Raw genomic sequence first — 23,351 nt, 5'->3', positions numbered from 1 at the left:
TCATTGAAAGGTGTAGTTTGTAAAATGGGGGGATTATGGAGGTTTCTGCTGTTTGGCACCTCAGGGGCTCTCCCAGTGAGTCATGGCACCCACAAACCAGAACAGTAAAATTTACACTATAATATGGTGCTCCTTCCCTTCTGAGTTTTGCACTGTACCTGAAAAATAGTTCCCAAATACATGTAGAGTAGAGTATTGACGCACTCAGGAGAAATTGCACAACAAACTGAGGTCCATTTTTTCCTACAAGCCCTTACTCCGTGAATAACGGCGATCACGGAAAAAAAAAAAACCTGTGCCCACCATTAAAATAATTTCTCCCTTTTCTGACATGATACACATTTAAGAGAAGAGAGAAATTATGTCCCCCGAGCCCCCCATGGTAACCTCTGCCATCTCCTGGTCCCTCCTACTGCATCCCCCGGCCCTCTGCATCATCTTCCTGAAAAAATATGAGATCTGCTGGCTGGTACGAGGCAACAATTTGAAATTTTTCCTATTTGCTCCTTTTGATCACTGTGATAGACCTTATCACAGTGATCAAAAGCCAAAAACTAGTAAATCAAATCCCCCTTTGTCATCCCCTTAGTTAGACGAAACTTATAAAATAAAAAACAAACCAGTTCGGGTTGGGGTTAAAGTTGTGTTAGGGTTACATTTAGAGTTGGAGTTAGGATTGTTTTTTTTTCAAAAGTAAAACGATATGACGACTAGTGCTGAAAGCACGTGCTCGCTACTCGAGTTTGCAGCATTGGGTGCTTGGGTATGCACAGAGTATTGCAGGTGCTGTTAAACAGCCAAAAAAACATGCGGGATTGCCTGCCATACTTTTTCAATATGATGACCTAATGTTATCAACTGCTGTGTCGTACCTGTGGGTTCAAAATGCTCACTATATCCCTGGATAAAATCATTGAGGTTTTTAGTTTTCAAAAAGGGGTCTTCTTGTGGCGGGGTTTCCACTGTTTAGGCACATCAGTGGCTCTCCAAACGCGACATAGTGTCCGCTATCAATTCCAGCCAATTTTGGTTCAAAAAAACAAACGGTACTCCTTCCTTCAAAGCCCTGCAGTGCGTCCAAACAGTAGTTTTCCCCCACATAAGGGATATTAGCATGCTCATGAGAAATTATACAACAAATTTTGGGGTTCATTTTCTCCTGTTACTCTTGTCAAAATAAAAAAAATTTGGATCTAAAGTAAAAGTTGTGAAAAAAATTAACAAGTTCATTTTTTCCACACTGCTTCAGTTCCTGTGAAGCAAATGAAGGGTTAATAAACTTCTAGAATGTGGTTTTGAGCACCTTGAGTGGTGCAGTTGTTAGAATGGTGTCACTTTTGGGTACTTTCTGTCATATAGGTCACTTCAAATGTGATGTGGTTCTTAAAAAAAAAAAGTTTTAGCAGTTTTGTTGGAAAAATGAGAAGTTCCTTATCAACTTTTAACCCTTCTAACTTCCTAACAAAAAGAAAAAAAAGTTTCAAAAATTGTGCTGATGTAAAGTAGACATACGGGAAATGTAATTAATTAACTATTTTGTGTGACATATCTCTCTGATTTAAGGGCATAAAAATTAAAAGTTTGAAAATTGTGAAATTTTCCAAATTTACACCAAACTTCCAATTTTTTCACATATAAATGCAAGTCATATCGAACAAATTTTACCACTATCATGAAGTACAATATGTCACGAAAATCTGAATCAGTGGGATCCGTTGAAGCATTCCAGTTATTACCACATAAAGTAACAGTGGTCAGAATTGTAAAATTATTAAAGGTCAAAATTGGCTCCGTCACTAAGGGGTAAAGAGGTGTAGCTAATCCATTCTACATTGTTTTGGGATATTATTTAACCAATTTTGCAAGATTTTGGATGTCTATGCATTTTTTGGACATGATATCCGGCATGGTCTCAATGTAATGAACTTGATGACAGACTTATCATTAGGGGTTTGCAGTGTGTAGTTCTCTTCTGTTTTCACATCTCCTTTTATTTGTATTTTGTGATGTGTAATAAAATTTATTATTTGTATTTTACTGGGCTATAATACTCTCTTTTTTGTATGTAGGATTCATAAAAAAAAATATGCTTCAAAAATTATACAGATGTAAAGTAGACAAGTGGTAAATGTTATTTATTAACAAATTTGCTTGACATAACTCCCTGCTTTAAGAGCATAAAAATTAAAAGTTTGAAAATTGAAAAAATGTTCGGCAAGTTTCCAAGATTTTCACAAATAAACTCACCGTATCGAACAAATGTTACCGCCATCATGAAGTACAATATGTCACGAAGAAACAATCTCAGAATCAGGGGGATCCGTTGAAGCGTTCCAGAGTAATTACCTCATAAAGTGACAGTGGTCAGAATTGTAAAAATTGGCCTGGTCATTAAGGTGAAATCAGGTTTGGTGGGGTCAGGGGTTAATTGGTATAAATAAAAACAGCTCACCATTCTAAAAACAAGTTCTGACTCCGTTCCATCAACAGAACAATAAAAATGTGAGTCTTGGAAAATGGCACAAAAGCAAAAATTATTTTTTTTATAGCTCTTGGAAGAAGGCAAGGAAAGAAAGAAAATGTAAAAATGAAAAATTCCTTGATCATTATAAAGATAATACGTTCTAATTTAATATCATGGAAAAATTATTTTCTCAAATAAATATTGACAATTACATTACAGTATCTTCATATGGTGACCACAATGTAATGCCATTTTGCCAATTGTTAGCATGTGAAGTAAAGTCAGCAAATAATAAGGATATAATTGTTACAATAAGCAAACAATTTACAGTATAAAGGCGCCCAAAAGGAGGACCCCAATGAAGAACACCTTAGATGAGCCAAAAGTAAGAGCGGCTTCACACATCTATGCACTACCTAGACAGCTAGATTTATACATTAAAAAACAACAAATTTACCTGCATAGCCATGGCTGCTTGGGAAATCTGAGGGCTGTATCCAACAGTCATCATATTTTGCACATTCGGTTGCATTACTGGCACCATAGGAAAACGAGCAGCTTGCTGCTGCATTGGCATCAAACCTACAGTAATGCAAAAAATATTTATCATCAAAAGTGTAAAGGGCGAGATAAAAATTACAAACATTCCTCTGTTGTAAATTAAAGGTTCATTCATACCTTGGCAAGTAATTATTTAGCCACAATATAGGTGATAACCTGTGGGTTTAAGAGACCAACATCAACCCAAATAATGAGCCTCTGAAATGTCAAATTATGTATTAGGAGGAAGCAGGAACAGGAAAAACACTGAGGTCTGGGTGGGTGGGGGCTTTTAAACTCTTCTGTGTTTCCAGTCCCTATCAGAGATATGAAGGACGTCCTCCTGATGGTGCTGTCAGGAGGGACGTCCGGGAAATAAGTGTTTGATCACCTACCAACCAGCAAGAATTCTGGTTCTCACAAACCTTTTAGGGCTTCTTAAATAAAAACTCCTACTCTGCAATCATTACCTGTATTAATTGCACCTGTTTGAATTTGTTACCTGTATAAAAGACACTTGTCCACATACTCAATCCATCACACTCCAACCTCTCCATCATCTAAGGAGACTTGTGACAAAATTGTAGACCTGCACAAGGCTGGGATAGGCTACAGGACAATAGGCAACCAACTTTGTGAGAAGGCAACAACTGTTGGCACAATTATTAGAAAATGGAAGAAACACAAGATGACTGTCACGCTTCTTCGGTCTGGGGCTCTATGTAAGATCTCACCTTGTGGGCTAAGTAGGATTCTGAGAAAGGTCAGGAATGAGCCCAAAACTACACAGAAGGACCTGATCAATGATCTCAACAGACCTGGGACCACAGTCTCAAACGTTACCATTTGTAACACCCTATGCAGTCATCGATTAAAATCCTGCAAGGCACGCAAGGTTCCCCTGCTCACACCACCACATGTCCAGGCCCATTTGATATTCTCCAATGACCATTTGGATGATCCAGAGTAGGCATGTGTTCAGATGAGATCAAAATAAAACTTTTTGGTATCAAGCCCACTTGCCATGTTTTGAGGAAGAAGAAGGATGAGTACAACCCCATGAACATCATCCGAACCGTGAAGCATGGTGGGGGGAAAACATACTTTGGAGGTGCTTTTCTGCAAAGGGGACAGGATGACTGCACCGTATTGAAGGGAGGATGGATGGGATCATCTATTGAGAGACTTTGGACAACAATCTCCTTCCCTCAGTAAGAGAATCAAATATGGGTCGTGGCTGGGTCTTCCAGTATGACAATAACCCGAAACACACAGTCAGGACAACTAAGGAGTGACATCATAAGAAGCATTTAAAGGTCCTGGAGTGACCTAGCCAGCCTCCAGACCTGAACCCAATAGAAAATCTTTAGAGGGAGCTGAAATTCAATGCTGCCCAGTAACAACCCCAAGACCTGAAAGATCTGGAGAAGATCTGTATGGAGGAGTGGGCCCAAAATCCCTGCTGCAGTGTGTGCAAACTTGGTTAATAACAACAGGAAACGTCTAACCTCTGTAATTGCAATGAAAGGTTTCTGAAAATATGAAGTTCTGTTTTTCTATTGTATCAAATACTTATTTCATGCAATAAAATGTTAATTAATTACCGTATACACTCGAGTATAAGCCGAATCCAATTGAAGCCGGTGCACCTAATTTTACCACAAAAAAACTGGGAAAACGTATTGACTCGAGTATAAGCCTTAGGTGTAAAATGCAGCAGCTACTGGTAAATTTCGCCATCCTGGTAAGCATGGCCCCCCCCATCCCCAATCCTGATATGCATGGCTCCCCCCCCATCCCCAATCCTGATATGCATGCCCCCCCCCAATCCTGCTATGCATGGCTCCCCCCCATCCCCAATCCTGATATGCATGCCCCCCCCCATCCCCAATCCTGATATGCATGGCTCCCCCCCCCATCCCCAATCCTGATATGCATGCCCCCCCCCAATCCTGCTATGCATGGCTCCCCCCCATCCCCAATCCTGATATGCATGCCCCCCCCCATCCCCAATCCTGATATGCATGGCTCCCCCCCCATCCCCAATCCTGATATGCATGCCCCCCCCCAATCCTGCTATGCATGGCTCCCCCCCATCCCCAATCCTGATATGCATGCCCCCCCCCATCCCCAATCCTGATATGCATGGCTCCCCCCCCCATCCCCAATCCTGATATGCATGGCTTCCCCCCCATCCCCAATCCTGATATGCATGGCTCCCCCCCCATCCCCAATCCTGATATGCATGGCTTCCCCCCCATCCCCAATCATGATATGCATGGCTCCCCCCCCATCCCCAATCCTGATATGCATGGCTCCCCCCCCCATCCCCAATCCTGATATGCATGGCTCCCCCCCCCATCCCCAATCCTGATATGCATGGCTCTCCCCCCCCAATCCCCAATCCTGATATGCATGGCTCCCCCCCCATCCCCAATCCTGATATGCATGGCTCCCCCCCCATCCCCAATCCTGATATGCATGGCTCCCCCCCCCCCCCCAATCCTGATATGCATGGCTCCCCCCCCCCATCCCCAATCCTGATATGCATGGCTCTCCCCCCCATCCCCAATCCTGATATGCATGCCCCCCCCCATCCCCAATCCTGATATGCATGGCCCCCCCATCCCCAATCCTGATATGCATGCCCCCCCCAATCCTGATATGCATGGCTCCCCCCCCCATCCCCAATCCTGATATGCATGGCTCCCCCCCCCCCCAATCCTGATATGCATGGCTCCCCCCAAAAAAGAAAATTCTTGTCACCTTCCTTCCCTCTGCTCCAGAGCTGAAGCCTTAATAGTGCACACTGTCAGTCGCAGCTGCCGGCTTCCTGCTGCTGCTCAGCATTCCTGTGTGGCCGCTATTGAAGAGAATGAATACTCACTCCTTTCTACGCTCATGGGAGTGGGGAAGAGTGAATATTCATACTCTCTAATAGCAGGCACAGAGGATCACTGAGCCGCTGCAGGAGCCAGCAGCTGCGATTGAGATTGACAGTGTGCGCTATTAAGGAGAATAAATATTCACTCCTCTCCACTCCTATGGGCGTGAAGAGGAGTGAATATTCATCTTCTTTAGCAGCGGGCACACGTGATCGCTGCAGAAGCCAGCTACAGCGACTGCCTGTGCCCCGCTCTTCTGACGCCGCTCCCCCCCATCCCAACAGCCACCGTAATTTAAGTGGGTCCCTCACTTGAGTATAAGCCGAGGGCGGCTTTTTCAGCATAAAAAAAATGTGCTGAAAAAGTTGGCTTATACACGAGTATATTCGGTATGTAAAAATCATACAATGTGATTTATCTGGATTTTATTTTTAGATTCTGTCTCTCACAGTTGAAGTGTACCTATGATAAAAATTACAGACCCTTTCTTTGTAGGTGGGAAAACGTGCAAAATCAGCAGAGTATCAAATACTTATTTCCCCCACTGTATCTAATAGTAAATATATAGATCTCATAATTTACAAACCTTGAGATGGTCCAATTCCAGTAGCCAATGGAAACACAAAGCTGTAAAAATAAAAAAAAGACACAGTAAACAACAAGGCATGGGCTTAGAAGGTAATAAAACATACATAACTCAGTGGTTGATGATAAAGGTTAGAAGGAGTGTATTTGGTCCTCCACAAATCTAAGACTACATTTACACTGCAAGATCATCATGAACTATTATTCCTTGGAACACACAATGCACAATGATCCTGGGGTGCAAACATACTGCTGAACACCCAATGAACAAAACAAAATCGCTGATTTGTCATGTGAAAATATCTTTTGGGCTACACAAAACGATCTATTACAGATTGATAAGGGAGCATCATTTTTTGACATTGCTTCTTTACTGCCAAGATAGCAGGTTTTGCCTGCAGAAAAACACTCATCATAGCCTGATAGTCCAGATGAATGCTGGATAAAGAAATAATATGTTTTAAAAGGTTTGTTAGACTTCTAACCATGACAAATGTTAGATAGGTGAAGTCCAACACATGGCACCCGCACTGATAAATAGGACTGTACTGTTCCGGCTTATCATGTAGTGGCTATTCTCAGATATTGCAGTACATCTTTCACTTGAGTGAGTAGGAACTGAACTACAGTACAAGGAAGTGGCCACTCTACAGTGTACGGGGCCGTGGTGTTCCAGCTCGGGTCACAGATTTCATCTGGCTACGACAAGTCAATTCCCTATTGTAGGGTTGCTACTTATTTGTGTGCGTCGGGAGGCAAAAACAGGAAGCGTTTCCATTTAAATGTCTTTTAAACAGTACTGTACTGTACGAGGTTCCACTACACAGGTCACCAAACCAGACTGTGCAGTGGGGTACAACAAGTACATGGGGGAAGTTGATCTCTCTGATCAAGTCCTCCAGCCGTACAGTGCTTTGAGAAAGGCCAAGGTTTGGTACAAGCAGTTGGCCGTGCACATCGTACAGATTGCAATGCACAAAGCTTTCCTTCTGTCACAATGTGCAGGCCAGACTTCTGCGTCGTATCTTCACTTCCAGGAGACAGTTATCAAGGCCCTGATATTTGGCAGTGGTGACGGAGCGGGTCCCAGTACTTCCGGAACTGAAGGACCTCGAATGGTACCAGGCCAGCATTTCCCGGGGGAGATCCCTCACAGCGGAAAAAAAGGTAAGTCACAAAAGAGGCAAAAGAGGTGCCGAGTGTGTTATAAAAGGGGAATATACATGGACACAATTTATCAATGTGACACCTGCCCTGACAAACCTGGCCTGTGCATGAAAGACTGCTTCAGAAGGTACCACACATCCATGAACTACTAAATTAATATCTGACGTATGACAACCTGACAAACACTACATTATAAAACTCAAAAATCAGCCATCACTTCCAAAAAGGGGGCACTTGTTGGGCATTTCCACTGTTTAGGCCCATCAGGGGCTCTGAGAACATGACATGACGCCCGCAGACCGTTCCATTAAAGTCTGCATTCCAAAGTCACTTCTTCCCTTCCGAGCCCTGACATGCGCCCAAACAGTAGTTTTCTCCAACACATGGGGTATCTGCATACTCAGGAGAAATTGCACAACAACTTTTGGTGTCCAATTTCTCCTAGTACCCTTGTCAAAATAAAAATATTGCGGCTAAAAGATCGTTTTTGTGGAAAAAAAGTGATTTTGCCTCTAGGTCATAAAGTTTTGCAAAACACTTGGGGGTTCAAATTGCTCACCACACATCTAAATAAGTTCCTTAAAGGGTCTAGTTTCCAAAATGGAATCACTTGTGGGGAGTTTCCACTGTTTAGGCACATCAGAGGCTGTCAAAACGCAACATGGGGTCCGCTGTCAATTCCAGCGAGTTTTGCATTGAAAACGTCAATTGGTGCTCCTTCCCTTCCAAGCCCTGCTGTGCAGCCAAACAATGGCTTTCACCCACATATGAGGTATCGGCATACTGAGTAGAAATTGCATAACAAATTTAGGAGTCCAATTTCTCCTAGTACCCTTGTGAAAAAAAAAAATATTGGGGTCTGAAATAAAAATTTTAGTGAAAAAAAGTTAAATGTTCATTTTTTCCTTTCACGTTCAATTAACTGGTGTGAAGCGTTAATAAACTTCTTGAATGTGGTTTTGAGCACCTTGAGGGGTGCAGTTTTTAGAATGGTGTCACTTTTGGGTATTTTCTGTCATAAAGACCCCTCAAAGTCACTTCAAATGTGATGTGGTCCCTAAACAAAATGGTTTTGTCAATTTTGTTGTAAAAATGAGAAATCGCTGGTCAACTTTTAACCCTTATAGCTCCCAAACAAACAAAATAAAATTGGTTCCGAAATTGTGCTGATGTAAAGTAGACATGTGGGAAACGTTATTAACTCTTTTGTGTGACATATCTCTCTGTTTTAAGGGCATGGAAATTCAAAGTTTGAAAATTGCGAAATTTACAAAATTTTCGCCAAATTTCCGTTCTTTTAACAAATAAACGCAAGTGATATCGAAGAAATGTTACCACAATCATGAAGTACAATATGTCACTAAAAGACATTCTCAGAATCAGGGGGATCCGTTGAAGAGTTCCAGAGTAATTACTTCATAAAGTGACAGTGGTCAGAATTGTAAAAATTGGCCTGGTCATTAACGTGCACACCACTTTCGGGGATAAAGGGGTTAATATTAGACAAAGTTGGACTATCCCGAACAGTGGGAAAGCGTTTATACTATTTTTGATCAAAACCAGTGTTACTAAGAACCCTATGTTATTTAAATGCACTTGCTTTTTATTTATTTACAGCAGGGTTTATTTTCGTTTTGCTTCTTGTAGATTTTTCTGATTTATGGCCATTGTGAAACATTCACTTATGTGCTGCATGTATACCAACTTAAAGCTCAAATTTTGTGCTTTGTTGTTTGTTTTTTTTGATGCGGAGAGAGGTACCGCCATTTTTAGCTGTAGGTTGCCTGTCCTTGATGGGCAGATCCCCTCTCTCTGTGGTGTGGTCATGGGAGAGGTAGAAAAAGTAAACATATCCTAAAAAACACAACCAATTATGTGGAGTCAGGATCCTGCGTAAATGTCCTGTTGAACATATGGCTGATCTGGCAGTGATAAGAGAAGAATTTCCCTTCATAATACTCTGCCTGCAGTGTGTTTGGAATCTTATGGTATGTGCTCACCGGAGTCAAGTGCGGCGCCGACGCTCCGGAATAACCACACGGCTTCCGCTGATAATACAAATGATCGGCGCCTTTTTTTTCCCCACCTGCGGACTCTCCTCATAGAGGTTAGGTCTATGAGGAAAGCCTGCATGCAGACCTGCAAGAGAAATAAACATGCTGTGGTCTGGAAAGACGCGCCGCGTGTCAGTTTCCGCAGGTGCCCAGATACAAATAGTGGACATGAGATTTCTAGAAATCCCATCCACTATGCTGTAACATCTGGCCGCTGTGTGTTTGACTCTGCATAACACACAGTGGCTCCGGATCGTGAGCACATACCCTCACTGCTGCACTCTCTGAGCAGACAATGTCACCCTGGAGTGGGGGCTAAACATTATGTCAGCCTCCCATCTGTCCCACTCCTCTGCCCCCATGTGTTGGGTCTCACACGGGCGAGACCAGGCCCCTGCGGTGACCTGTGTGACTTTACGCAGACCTAATGATCACAGCATATCTGTGCTTCATCATAAATGCCAAATAAAGTTGTTTTTTCAATAAATTATTAAAAAAACTGATTGTGAACTTGCCAAATGGCACATTAATTGCTTTATTTAATTATTCGCTGTATTCAAAAAATTGTTAGGCTGCACTCATATGCTTTGGTCGTGTACAATTTTTGACACAATCACGATAAATCTGCAGCATTTTGCAGCACTTTTTTTTTTTTCAAACGTAGCAAAAACGGTATGTTTTTACCAGAACTGGATCAAAAAAGCAACATGACAGCAGTGTGTGAACACACCCTTAAGAATTAATAAAGGAAAACTAGCTCACTAACACAGGTCTCTACTGTACACCACACATTTAGTGAGCGCCTTTCACATTCCAAGCAGTATTGTAACAGAATGAGAATGTTCATATTACAAGGCCTGCACCGAAACATGACAGTATCACTTACCAAACAATCAACACTGGCTCAAACATCCAGTGTCAGCAACAATACATGAGCTCTGAAGCCTCATAGGCTCCATTACATGGAAATCCACCAGGTACCATACAAAGCACGAGACCAACAACAATGGAGTCAGAACATTTCTTACTGATGCTTTGAAAAAAACAAGCTGTTGTGGAAACACATTGCTGAACAATAAAACAGAAAATATAAATAAAATGACTGTTTTAGAAAATGAGGACATTACAAAGCCAAAACCCCGTGTCACACATCTCCTGTTCCCAACAAAGCGAAGGAGGTCACTGGCTCAATATATAATTCAACACAAGGAAACTTCAACTGTCCAAGCACTTCATCTATGGTTACTACCAGCGCTTGTACTGGAGCCATAACCTCGCTGAAGTCCCTCAATCCCATCTGGATTCTGAGTGTTTTCTTGCTAGAGCAGATAAGCCCCCTCTGGCAGTGCACAAGCCATTCAGAAAACCTGCATGCTTGGCGCAGCTGAATATAGCCGGCAGACGACCATATTTTCGGCCATGTGCGATTCAACAAAACACTGGATCACACTTGGACCAAAATAATTTTATGGGGCCGTAGACTTATCTGAGATTTTCCTCAGAACTAGTCTACCCAAGGTAAAAATCGAAACATTTGCATCTGCAAACCAGATCAGAGTGTGATCAACAGAATTGGACCAATTTTCTAGGATGAGATAAGATATGGTCTAATCTTAGAAGTTATTTGGGGAGCACCAATAAGGTTCAATGTGCAGTACCTAATGCACCAATAAACAGGCAATAAATGGATCTGCGGCCCCGCAAGGCTAAAAAGAGAAGGGGCTGGATACTTCTTGCAGCATACACTAGACCGATCCTGTATGTTTCAGAATGAGATTTTCAGCTAACAAAGAAACCTAAAAAAGTAAGAAGAAAAAAAAAAAGCATGGTTTTTGCTTTATTTTTTCCACTCTTATAATAATGTACTACAGATCTCTGATCCAAACATCCATTTACAAATAATTTAAGTGGATTTATTGCCATTTTTCTCAATACAATCGGCATATATTATTAATTAAATCTCTCAGACCTGATAAGACTTGTGTATTTCCTTAGATAATCCATGTCAGAAAGGCTGAATAATACCAGTCTAATTTTTTTACCGTCGGATATTAAGATGAGCATCTTCAGAGCCCGGATAAAGTTATGCCATGTTCACAAGTTGCAGAAAGTTCTGGCTGAGGATTTGTAACCAGACAGAAGGTGTTACTGGTGGACTTTGTTCAGATAGGGCTGCAGATTGAACTTCTCTAGTTTCGTCTAGACTGCTCGTATATTATTTGCCCTAACTGAAGAAATTATCGGTACTTCTACTAGGTTACTGTTAACAGCTCTGGCAGTAGGTATCAATGTATATGGTTATTTTCTCCTGGGGGTCTGGGGCATTTTTTTCATATTCTGACCTAAATTACAGAGATTAGTCATGGATAACAGTCAATGTGTTTATATATTCCCAATTTGGAGCTCTAAATTTGTGTTCTCTGTGATACTATATTATTGTCCAGCCATACATTCAAATGGGCTGATTGTACTTCTGTACTCATTTAATATAGGTATACATCTAGAATTATCCCCCTTACTTAGGAATTGGTTCTTTATTATAGACACTATACCATTAATCAAAAGGCAGCTTATATCTCTTTAATTGCTGGAGTATTGTCTTTATGGGGGCACATTGTATGTTCCTTCATTGATTTATAGAACAAGGTACCCTTGATATATTGTCTGGTGGAACGCGATTTGCGTTACACTGTGATCGCGCGGCGGAAGTGACAACATCAATAGAACGCAGTGTGCGTTCCACCGCCATCGCACGGCGGCAGTGACGTTACCTTTTTCTCTCGCAAGTGGAAGTAATGATGCCAATTGTGAAACACAGTTTGCGCTCCACTGATCATGTTTGAGAACGGAAGCAGCCGGACATGAGACAGCTGGATGGTGAGAAACAGGGACTATAGTGCTCACTGGGACCACCAATGAATTGAAGATCAGATAAGTCTACTTGGTATTAGTTAAAAAATCTGTCTATCTATACATCACCCAGCCAGTATGGTTCATGCTATATGGTAATTGGTTAATTTGCTGAGGTGACGGTAATGTTACCAAAACAGGGACCCCTGTTTTGATCACTCATAGGTTTTCATTATTTAACAGTGAGGTACTAGGGGGTGAATCCTATTAAAGCTGGCTAGTTAAATACCTTATGTTTCTATATGGGAACACCAGTTAATTAACATATATATCTCTTTTCCCTTTTGACTGACCTGTTGTGTATCTACTATAACATTGGGAACCCAGCATACAAGAATCATTAAGTATCAATTTCGAGCCATTTGATATGCCAATATAACAGGTGCATGATTTTTAATTTTCTTCATTCAGCATGTTTATTGCGACATGCCTGTCAGCTTTTTTCACTAGTGTTTTTTTTCTTCTATGTTTTTATGTCTGTATAGGGGCGGATAGGGAGTGGAAAGGGACAGCCACTGTGGAGTGGAAAGGGACAGCCACTGTGGAGTGGGAACACCACACCGATTCATTAGGGTGAAAACTCCGCTGTCAAGCAGGGCACTCTTCCCATTAGGGCTCTATAGGGTAAGCCTGACTGTCTAATATATTTTACCCTGTCACACCTCCCCCATACTTTTATGTGGATAATTGGCACTTATATATTATTATTGATACTTTTAAATATATTTATTAAGTTAAATTTTATTGGGTGTATATTATTTTCTTGGTCTATGATTAATTGATCCACCCGTCTTTTCTAAAGTTGGCCTTTGGCTGTTGGTCTTTTCCCGGTTAGAGTTAGGCCATGTTCACAAGTTGCAGAAAGTTCTCGCTGAGTATTTGTAGCCAGACAGAAGGTGTTACTGGTGGATTTTGCTCAAATTTGGCTGCAGATTTTACTCTGCTCAGTTAGTAAACAATAAAAATCTGTACAACCCCATTAACTTGTACTGTAAATTGCTGTAGATTTGCTGTGGAGCATACCCATGACAAATCGTGAATGTGTGAACTTAGCCTAAAAAATGGTGCCTGATGTATAAAGGGTTACGGAAAGCAAATGAGAATTTTCAAGCTTTCCAGCATAATTAGGGCAGAAAACGAGAGACGTGATTATTCTTCATTTCAAAAGAAATAGTGGTCTGTAATTTGTCATCTGTGATGTGGGAAATGGGAGGCAGATGAGCAAAATCCATGATGCACCCAATGCACGTTGTGACAGCTGATAAAGTCACTATAATGTTACAACTAGCATGCCGAGATGCCAGGGTGCTGACAGGCCCCGATTCACCATTTGCAGGGCTCTTTTTACCTTGCTAGATATTAGTTGCCATTTTTTATTCTTTAAAATTGCACATGCAATTCTTGAATTGGCGCAGTCAAAAATGGGTTTTCTTCCTGTCTAGAACTGTCTTTTTGCAACTTTTGTTTCTAAACGTCGCACATTAGCACCAAAAGTTACAAAAATTGCAATTGGCGTTCTCAAGCATACATCAGGGGGATCTCGAGTAAAGTTCAGACAAATTTTATGACTTTTTAAAAAGTTAAAAACTGATGAATCTGGCTAAAACACCTGGAAACGAGAAACGCCATCCCCAAAAGAAGAGAACTACCCCAGGGGAGCACATAGAAGCAGACTTCAAGAAGGCGCAAATACAAGCATTAAAAAACCAGGCGGAAAAGCAATGATGAATCCGTGCTAGAGAAAGTGTATGAAGCATTGTGCGGGTGCAGGAGTCACACAGGTGGTCTGTCATGGCCGGGCGCGGGCACCATGATGACAGATAGAAGTACGAGGCATCATGTTGTGGCCACAGCTACATCCGCTCTTCCTCATTTAACCCATTGCTGGCTACTTGCTTTTTTTACCTTTTGAACATTTTCCTAACAGCTATAATTGGACATTTAAATCAATGGAAAAAGCCAGAGGAGCTCAGAGCCCTATCACCCAGAGGAGCTCCATAGATGCACAGTGAGAGCCTGCACAATGGGGAGCGCCCCAGGGCCACACGGGCTGGGGAGGACTGCGACGGAGATGCGTCAGGCAGGGAAGCTGCCGCATGTGCGCCGATCCCCGCATACACCAAACGAGACTGCCACAAGCTGCGTACTCGCCTGCCACTGCCCGTCCCCCCGGCTCCCGGTCGCATCGCCATCTTTCCGTGCTGTAAATAAAGAGACACCAGCAGCACTTCCGGAAACAAAGGAACAGTCACTTCCGGTTTCCTTCAGGACGCAGCAGCCGGTGTTGTGACGAAGTGAGCTGTGGAATGAGGCTGGGCGCGGCGTCTGTGTGACAGCCTGCGCACCGGAGCCTGCGCACCTGAGCCTGCGCACCTGAGCCTGCGCACCTGAGCCTGGCCGGTCACCTGCGGTAGACACTGCTGGGCTGAGCGCTCCGCCTGGCGCTCAGTGAGCTGTGGATGCTTTCCCTTTCATCCAGGGCGAGCAGCAGTTTCCAATGGCTCCTTTGTGGAGCACATAGCTTATTAACCCCCGAGGGTAGTTTACACGTTAATGACCAGGCCAATTCTTACAATTCTGACCACTGTCACTTTATGAGGTAATTACTCTGGAACGCTTCAACGGACCCCCCTGATTCTGAGACGTATTGTACTTCATAATTGTGGTAACATTTCTTTGATATTACTGAATTTTGTGATAAAAACAAAAATTTGGCGAAAATTCCACAATTTTCAAACTTTGAATTTTCATGCCCTTAAATCAGAGAGATATGTCACACAAAAGAGTTAATGAATAACATTTCCCACATGTCTACTTTACATCAGCACAATTTTGGAACCAACATTTTTTTTTTGTTAGGGAGTTATAAGGGTTAAAAGTTGACCAGCGATTTCTCATTTTTTCCAACAAAAGTTACAAAACCATTTTTTTAGGGACCACATCACATTTGAAGTGACTTTGAGGGGTCTTTATGACAGAAAATACCCAAAAGTGACACCATTCTAAAAACTGCACCCCTCAAGGTGCTCAAAACCACATTCAAGAAGTTTATTAACCCTTCAGGTGCCTCACATGAGTTTTTGGAATGTGGAAGAAAAAAATGAACATTTAACTTTTTTCACAAAAATGTTACTTTAGACCCAATTTTTTTATTTTTACAGGGGTAACAGGAAAAAGTGGACCCCAAAATTTGTTGTGCAATTTCCCCTGGGCACGCAGATACCCCATATGCGGGGGAAAACCACTGTTTTTGCGCATGGCAGGGCTCGGAAGGGAAGGAGCGCCATTTGACTTTTTGAATGTAAAATTTGCTTGAATAATTAGCGGACGCCATGTTGTGTTTGGAGAGCCCCTGATGTGCCTAAACAGTGGAAACCCCCCACAAGTGACCCCATTTTGGAAACTAGACCCCTCAGGGAACTTATCTAGATGGGTGGTGAGCACCCTGAAATCCCAGGTGCTCCACAGAAGTTTGTAACATGGAGCCGTGAAAATAAAAAAAAATCAAACTTTTTCCACAAAAATTATGTTTTAGCCCCAATTTTTTTATTTTCACAATGGTAAGAGGAGAAAATGGACCCCAAAAACTGTTGTACAATTTCTCCTCACTACGCCAATACCCCATATGTGGAGTAAATGCACTGTTTGGGAACTCAGCAGGGTTCAGAAGGGAAGGAACACTGTGTGACTTTTTGGCTGGAATTGAGAGCGGATGCCATGTCGCGTTTGGAGAGCCCCTGATGTGCCTAAACAGTGGAAACCCCCCACAAGTGACCCCATTTTGGAAACTAGACCCCCCACGGATTTTATCAAGGGGTATAGTGAACATTTTGAACCCAGAGGTACGACACAGAATTTAATAACATTAGGTCATCATATTGAATACGTTGTCCTTTGTCTTGAGCGCAAGTGCTCGCTACTTGAGTTTGCATCGAGTACTCGGGTATGCACCATGTATCGCTTGAGATCGAGTGACATGCTCGAGTCCCCGCCCGCATGTTTCACGGTTTTTAGACACCCAAAAAAAACGGGATCGCTCGTGCATGGCAGGCAATCCCCGCAAAGTTTTTTTGGCCGCAAAGCATATGGGGCGTTGACTCGAGCATGTCACTCGAGCACCCACAATACTCGGTGCATACCTGAGCACCCGATGCAAACTCAAGTAGCGAGCACTTGCGCTCAACACTAGTCACCATATTGTCACCTTTTTTTTCTTTACTTTTGAAAAAATCCCAACACAACCCTAACCCCAACCCTAGCACAACCATAACTCTAGAGTTTATTTTTTATGCTGTTCCTCGTGTGGTATAAGTGATTAGACGACTTTATTCTTCAGGCTGGTGCAATTACAGAGATACCAGATTTATATCAGGTTTTTATGATTGACAGCTGTCACACACTAAAAGACTCTATTTTTTTTTTTTTTGCAAAGACTAGTTATTGCATCGCCATATTTTGAGAGCTATCATTTTTCCATATTTCGGCCGACATATGTCATGTGATGACTTATTTTTTGCAGGACAAGTTAATGTTTTTATTGGTACCATTTTCGGGCATGTGACATTTTTTGATCGCTTTCTATTGCGATTTTTGTGAGGCAGAATAAACAAAAAACAGCAATTCATGAATTGTTTTTTATGCCGTTCTGCGTGTGGTAAAATTGATAAGGTAGCTTTATTCTTCGGGTCAGTACGTTTACAACGGTACCACATTTATGTCTTTTTTTATGTTTTGGCGCTTTTACACAAAAACTTTTATAGAAAAAATAATTTTTTTGCATCGCTTTATTCTCAGAGCTATAACTTTTTTATTTTTTGTCTGACGGAGCTGTGTGGTGGCTTGTTTTTTGAGGGACAAGATGACGTTTTCAGCGGTACCATTTTTATTTACATTTGTCTTTTTGATCGCGTTTTATTCCATTTTTTGTTTGGCAGTATGATGATAAAGCACCTTTTTTTGCTTTGTTTTTTATTTATTTTTTACCGTGTTCACTAAAGGGGTTAACTAGTGGGACAGTTTTATAGGTCAAGTCGTTCCGGACGCTGCGATACCAATTATGTGTACTTTTATTGTTTTGTTTTTTTTTCAGAATAATATTTTATTATGGGTACACTGTATTTTTATTTTTGGGGATTATTTTATTTATTTATTTATTTTCACTTTCTGACACTTTTTTAACTGTTACACTTTGTCCCACTATGGGACTTTCACTTTTTGCAGTCTGATCGGTTGTATAGCGTAGAGATGCAGCAGCATCTCAATGCTAATTAGACTGTCAGCGCTGCACAGGCAGAAGTTACTTTGATCGCGCACTGCGCATGATAAAAGTAGTTCCCTGCTGTCTGGTGACCCGGATGTCGTCATGACAACCACCGGGACCCGGCAGAGACAACGCAGGACGCCGGAAAGGAGGTAAGTAAGCCGCGCTTACCTCCCCTTGCTCCCAGAATGCTGCAATCGACTTCGATCGCAGCATTTCTGGGGTTAATGTGCAGGGAGCGGTGCAGAAACGCTTCTAGTACATAGCACTGGGTGTCAGCTGTGAGAATCACATATCAAGAAAAAAGGACAATAATAGGTCATTGGAAATGGAGTACATTAAAACTTAAAGGGGTTGTCCACTACTAGGACAACCCCCTTCTTGATCTAAATGTTTGGCCCCAATAAAATAAAAAAGCCTATACTCCCCTCCCGCGTCAACGCCATTCCAGCAGTGTCTGCACAGACATGAGATTGTTATGACACGTGAGCGTCCTGTCCCCGCCTCTGGACATTTTGAACATTAAGGGTATGTGCACATGGTCAGTTAACGCTGTGGATTGGACGCAGCGCAGACGCGCTGAGTGCAAACCGCAGCGTTGTACATTGCAAGCAAAGTGGATGGGATTTCAAGAAATCCCATGACCACTATGCATCTCTGTACACCTGCGGATCACCCACGGACTTGCGGCGCGTTTTTACAGACCGCAGCATGTCAAATTCTCTTGCAGCGTCGCTAGTCTCTGCAAAAGAAATTAGATCACTACAATGTATAGTATTCGGGAATCCTCATGGTTCAATGAACACAAGGGGATTCCCCTGCGTGCAGCGCTTTGGACGCAGCATAGAGTGTGCGCATGATCTTGTGCACCTACCCGAACAGCTGCTCTCTCACTTCCTCTTCATGTTACATAGTAATGTAGGTTGAATAAAGACCTAGGTCCATCAAGTTCAACCTTCCTCCCCAATTGTACATTTTGTCTAATTATACTGTAGCCCACAATGTTATGTGTATCAAGGAAATCATCCAGCCCTTCTTTGATAGCTGTTATAGTGTTGGCCATCACTACCTCCTGTGGTCAGCATTCCACAATCTAACTGTAAAGAACCCTTTCCTATTTGGCTGCCGGAATCGCCTTTCTTCCACCCATAATGAGTGCCCCCTAGTCTCTAGTATGGTCTTTGGAAAGAATACGTCATGTGCCAGTCCTTTGTACTGACCACACACATATAGTTATACATATTTTTTCTAAGCTAAACAATCCCAACTTTTCCAACCTCTCATCATATGAGAGGCCATCCATCCCTTGTATAATCTAGTTGCCCGCCTTTGAACTGACTCTAACTTCTGAATATCCTTTTCAAAATGTGGACTGGATCCCATATTCTAGATGTGGTCTCATCAGTGATTTTTAAAGGGGTAACAATACTTTGGGATCGCAAGATTATATCTCTCTTTTTATACAACCTAAAATCTTATTTGCTTTCGCTGCTGCTTGACATAGAGTTCTGCTGCTCAGCTTACTTGTAACCAGAATACCCGAGTCCCCCTGAACTATAGTCCCGAATATACTCTCATTTAATGTATATGCGGCAATAGGATTACTCCATCATAGGCACATTGCTCTGCATTTATCTACATTAAAGGGAATCTGTCACCTCTTTGAAGTTATCAGACCTCTAATATGGGCATACAGGTTATAGAAATGTATACTATACTTCCTGTAGGTCCCTTATTACAGGTCTGATAGCAGAGAAATCTCTTTTTATTCAAAGCGTAGTTCTAGGCTTGGCGTCCAGGGGACGCCAAGAAATGCCCACCTATGTGCTTAATTTAAATATTCTCCTCGCCCCTGCACGTCACAGGATCCTGTGATGTGCAGTCTAAAGCTGAACATCCCGCGCATGCTCAATGCGCCTATAGCGAAAGACGCTTTTTTTTTCTACCTGCGCTATTTTACTTGTCTGCCCCAGTGCGCAGGCGCCGAGACTATGACTTCTGCTCCAGTGACCTCCGACGTGCGCAACAATAAGGTTTGGTCCCCACTTCCTGCTATCCGAGAGGAAGTGGGGACCAAACCTCATTGTTACGCACGCCGGAGGTCACTGAAGCGGAAGTCACAGTGACTCCCAACGCCTGCACACTACAGCAGATAAGTAAAATAGTGTAGGGAGAAAAAACGCCTTCAGCTCTATTCGCATTGCACATGCACGGGATGTTCAGCACTAGACTGCACGTCACAGGGCCCTGTGGAGGGCAGGGGAGGGGGGAATATTTAAATTAAGCATATAGGCGGGCATTTCTTGGCGTCCCCCGGATGCCAAGCCTAGAAAAGCGGATTGAATAGAAAGAGATTTCTCTGCAATCAAACCTCTAATATGGGCCATACAGGTATGTATAGATTTACATTTCTATAACCTGTATGCCCATATTAGAGGTCTGATAACTTCAAAGGGGTGACAGATACCCTTTAAAACTCATCTGCCAAGTGTTTGCCCATTCAGACATCTTATCCAGATTGTTCTGCAATATCGTAATGTCAAGATCAGATTTTAATATCCTACATAGTTTGGTGTCGTCAGCAAAAACTGACACTTTACTCTCAATCCCATCCCCAAGGTTATTAATAAAGAGGTTAAAAATAATCGGTCCTAGCACAGATCCCTGCGGCACCCCACTGCTGACTATATCTCATTTAGAGAACGTACCATTTATGACGACTCAATATTTCCTATCATTTAGCCAATTCCAGAGCATATTGCGGATGTACTGCATTTATGTCACTTTCTTATGCAATAACTGCGCTTGGCAAAATGGCATTAACCTCTTCCTGACACTGGCCGCACATATACAGAGGATATGGGGTGCACATGTATGGAGCGGGTTCTGGAGCCAAGATCGCCCCATACACAGTGGATGTTAATAAATTGGAAATGAAGCAGAGTTATAAAATCCGCGAAAGCCCATTTAAACTCCGGATCCAACCTCATCAATCCCGACCTGGTTCCTGAACTACAGTCTCCTATACAACAGCTTTTTTTTCCCAGTTTGTTGCCTCCATTGACAAAAAAAAACCCTGGCGGAGCTTATTCATCATGTGACTCTGCCTGACACTCTGCAAATTGGTACCCAGCACTTGGAAATAATCTTTTTTATGTGCTACCTAGCTTTGAAAACTCTGTTATTCTGGGTCTTCCATGATTCAGTTTACACATGCTGGTTATTGACTGGTCCATTAATCAGGTGCTACAATGGGGATCATCATGTTCTACCAACTGCATTGCCAAGGTCGTCCCCGCCTTCCATGCCTTTAGTCCTGCCTTCTGCCTGAGACAATCGTCTTTTCTTGATCCTTTGACATCTTTGATTTTGAGGATAAATCTCAGCTTACTGTGAACCTGGCTAAGATTATTGTAGTGGCTTCTGTTACTGTGAGAGACATTGGCTTCAGTTAGGAGGAGGAGAATCCTGTTCTGCAGACATGAATCCAAGCTGGCCAAGGATGTTCAGGACCTTGTGGTCATCTGTCCACAGTATGCTGGTAATGCTGAGTCCTCCAGGAATAAGCCTGCAGAAAATGCCATTCCGGAGATGTTTCTTCGGTGGTCTGGCCTAAAAAGAGAGGGGCGTAAGGAGGGTACTGTCACGGCGGTAACTCGCTTGCCTCCACAGCGCTGCCCTACTCACCATAGTCACAACGTGGTTTCTCCTCGCATCAGGCCGGCTCGCTGAGTTTTGCCTCTTGCAGCACTGCTGCATCTGATTCTGTTTCCATTTGGCTTTAGGAAGCTTGGACGGTCTTTGCAGGAATTTAACCCCGCTGTGTCCTGCAGAGATTAGGTTCTCCCCGCCTATCCCATGCAAGCAGGCTCTGTAATAGGCAGCTCCTTTCAATGATCTTTGCCCGAATATTGGTTTCTAGTTAGCTTGTTCTGCTAGTGTCCTGATTGTGCGTGTGCTTTTGTTTCTGCTGTTATTGACCCACCTCGTATACCCGTCCTATCTGACCTCTCCTCTCCTGACCTCGGCTACGTATCCTGAACCTGTCCTGTATACCCCAACCTTGGACCGTCTTACCACGTCTTTTTCTTCGTCCTCTTGTAGGGGACTGCCCTGGAGTGGTACCTGATATCTACCAGCAGCCCAGCCTATCCTCACCTCCAGAGGCTCTAGTGAAGACCTGGTGGGCACCTAGTCACAACCCTCCAGGGTAAACCCGATCCTTGGCGCAGTGGATCCACACCTGCCAACATTACACAATCACTGTGTACCACTGTTACAGTTAAGACCTGTAGTGCTAGGATATAACCCTAGCCTACATGGCTTTGTTACAGTATATACATTTATATATATTTACATGCACAATTTTTTTTTTCGTTTTATATGCTGGATTATCATATGCTAAATATACAGTTATTGACTGGCAACATCAGAATAGTCTAATGAAAATATTTACTGCCATTTTTTGATTCCTAAAATGTTAGTTTATTTGCATACTAACATTAAGATGAATTTTTATTTTTGTTGTAAAAATCTTTACTATGTTTTTGAAATTTTGAAAATGTTGAATTTGCACGGTGTATTTTTCAACTTGCGTCCTTCATTCCAAGCTGCAGGCATTTTTCTGTTTATAAGTATTTTGCCTGACCTGAGGTACCGAAATTAAACTATTCCTTTAACGTGTTAATGTTCCTGTGTGTTCATCTATTAGTATTAGTCCACCAGTGTATTCACCAGAATGGACAGGTATTTAAATGTACTTTAATGATTGTTTGTTACACAATGAGTAAGGGTATTGTGGGAATAAGAAATGTGTTGGTGTTTATGCTTCTGGATAACATTTGTATACATTGATAATCTTACTACTTTTCAAATAAGGCCACATTCACACTCTCAGTATTTAGTCAGTATTTTACAAACACTTGCACCACTTCTGCATTTTTCACACATTCCTGGTTTTGGCCTCAGCCTAAAATACCGACTAAATACTGAACGTGTGAACATGGCCTAAAACTGAAGATTTTATATCCATCAATCTGAATCCTTTTTTTCTCTGAATATTGAGATCTCTTTTCTCGCAGCAACAGTGTTCTGACCTCCAGAGAAAATAAATATGCAAATTGTCTATTCAGAGAGGAAAATTACTTGAACTCTAGTGCTGCCTACTGGAAATAACTATCCTAAAAGTCAATATCGACCCTTTAACAAGCATTGCCACATGACAGGATAAATTCCAAACCAGGGTCTCAATTTACAGACACATGTTTTGGGGTGTTTTCCCTCTTCAGTGCAAAGCATGAGATCTGATTTGGCTGTTTGAGAGGTCTTTGACTGGGGTCTAAGGAGTAATGGTTCGCTTTATGAAGAGTTACAGTGGGTACGGAAAGTATTCAGACCCTTTTAAATTTTTCACTCTTTGTTTCATTGCAGCCATTTGGTAAATTCTAAAAAGTTCATTTTTTTCTCATTAAAGTACACTCTGCACC

General features: G+C 42.2%; 1 protein-coding gene across 2 annotated transcripts in view; it reads right to left on the bottom strand.

Annotated features, from left to right (window-relative positions):
* The window catches only part of SYNRG (synergin gamma), a 270,799-nt gene extending 255,895 nt beyond the window's left edge, over nucleotides 1-14,904 (bottom strand). For both annotated transcript variants that reach the window (XM_073666404.1, XM_073666405.1), the window contains exons 1-3: nucleotides 14,757-14,904; nucleotides 6,476-6,516; nucleotides 2,922-3,046 (exon numbers count right to left, since the gene is read on the bottom strand). In XM_073666404.1, coding sequence (XP_073522505.1) covers nucleotides 2,922-3,046; nucleotides 6,476-6,516; nucleotides 14,757-14,797 — 207 coding nt within the window. In that variant the 5' untranslated portion in view covers nucleotides 14,798-14,904. The remainder of the gene's footprint in view (nucleotides 1-2,921; nucleotides 3,047-6,475; nucleotides 6,517-14,756) is intronic.
* Between the last annotated feature and the right edge of the window lie 8,447 nt (nucleotides 14,905-23,351).

The sequence above is a fragment of the Phyllobates terribilis genome, unplaced genomic scaffold (assembly GCF_046119375.1).
Source record: "Phyllobates terribilis strain yellow unplaced genomic scaffold, ASM4611937v1 Scaffold_2__4_contigs__length_985480577, whole genome shotgun sequence".
Classification (NCBI taxonomy): Eukaryota; Metazoa; Chordata; class Amphibia; order Anura; family Dendrobatidae; genus Phyllobates; species Phyllobates terribilis.
This window is presented reverse-complemented; position numbering and strand designations above follow the sequence as displayed.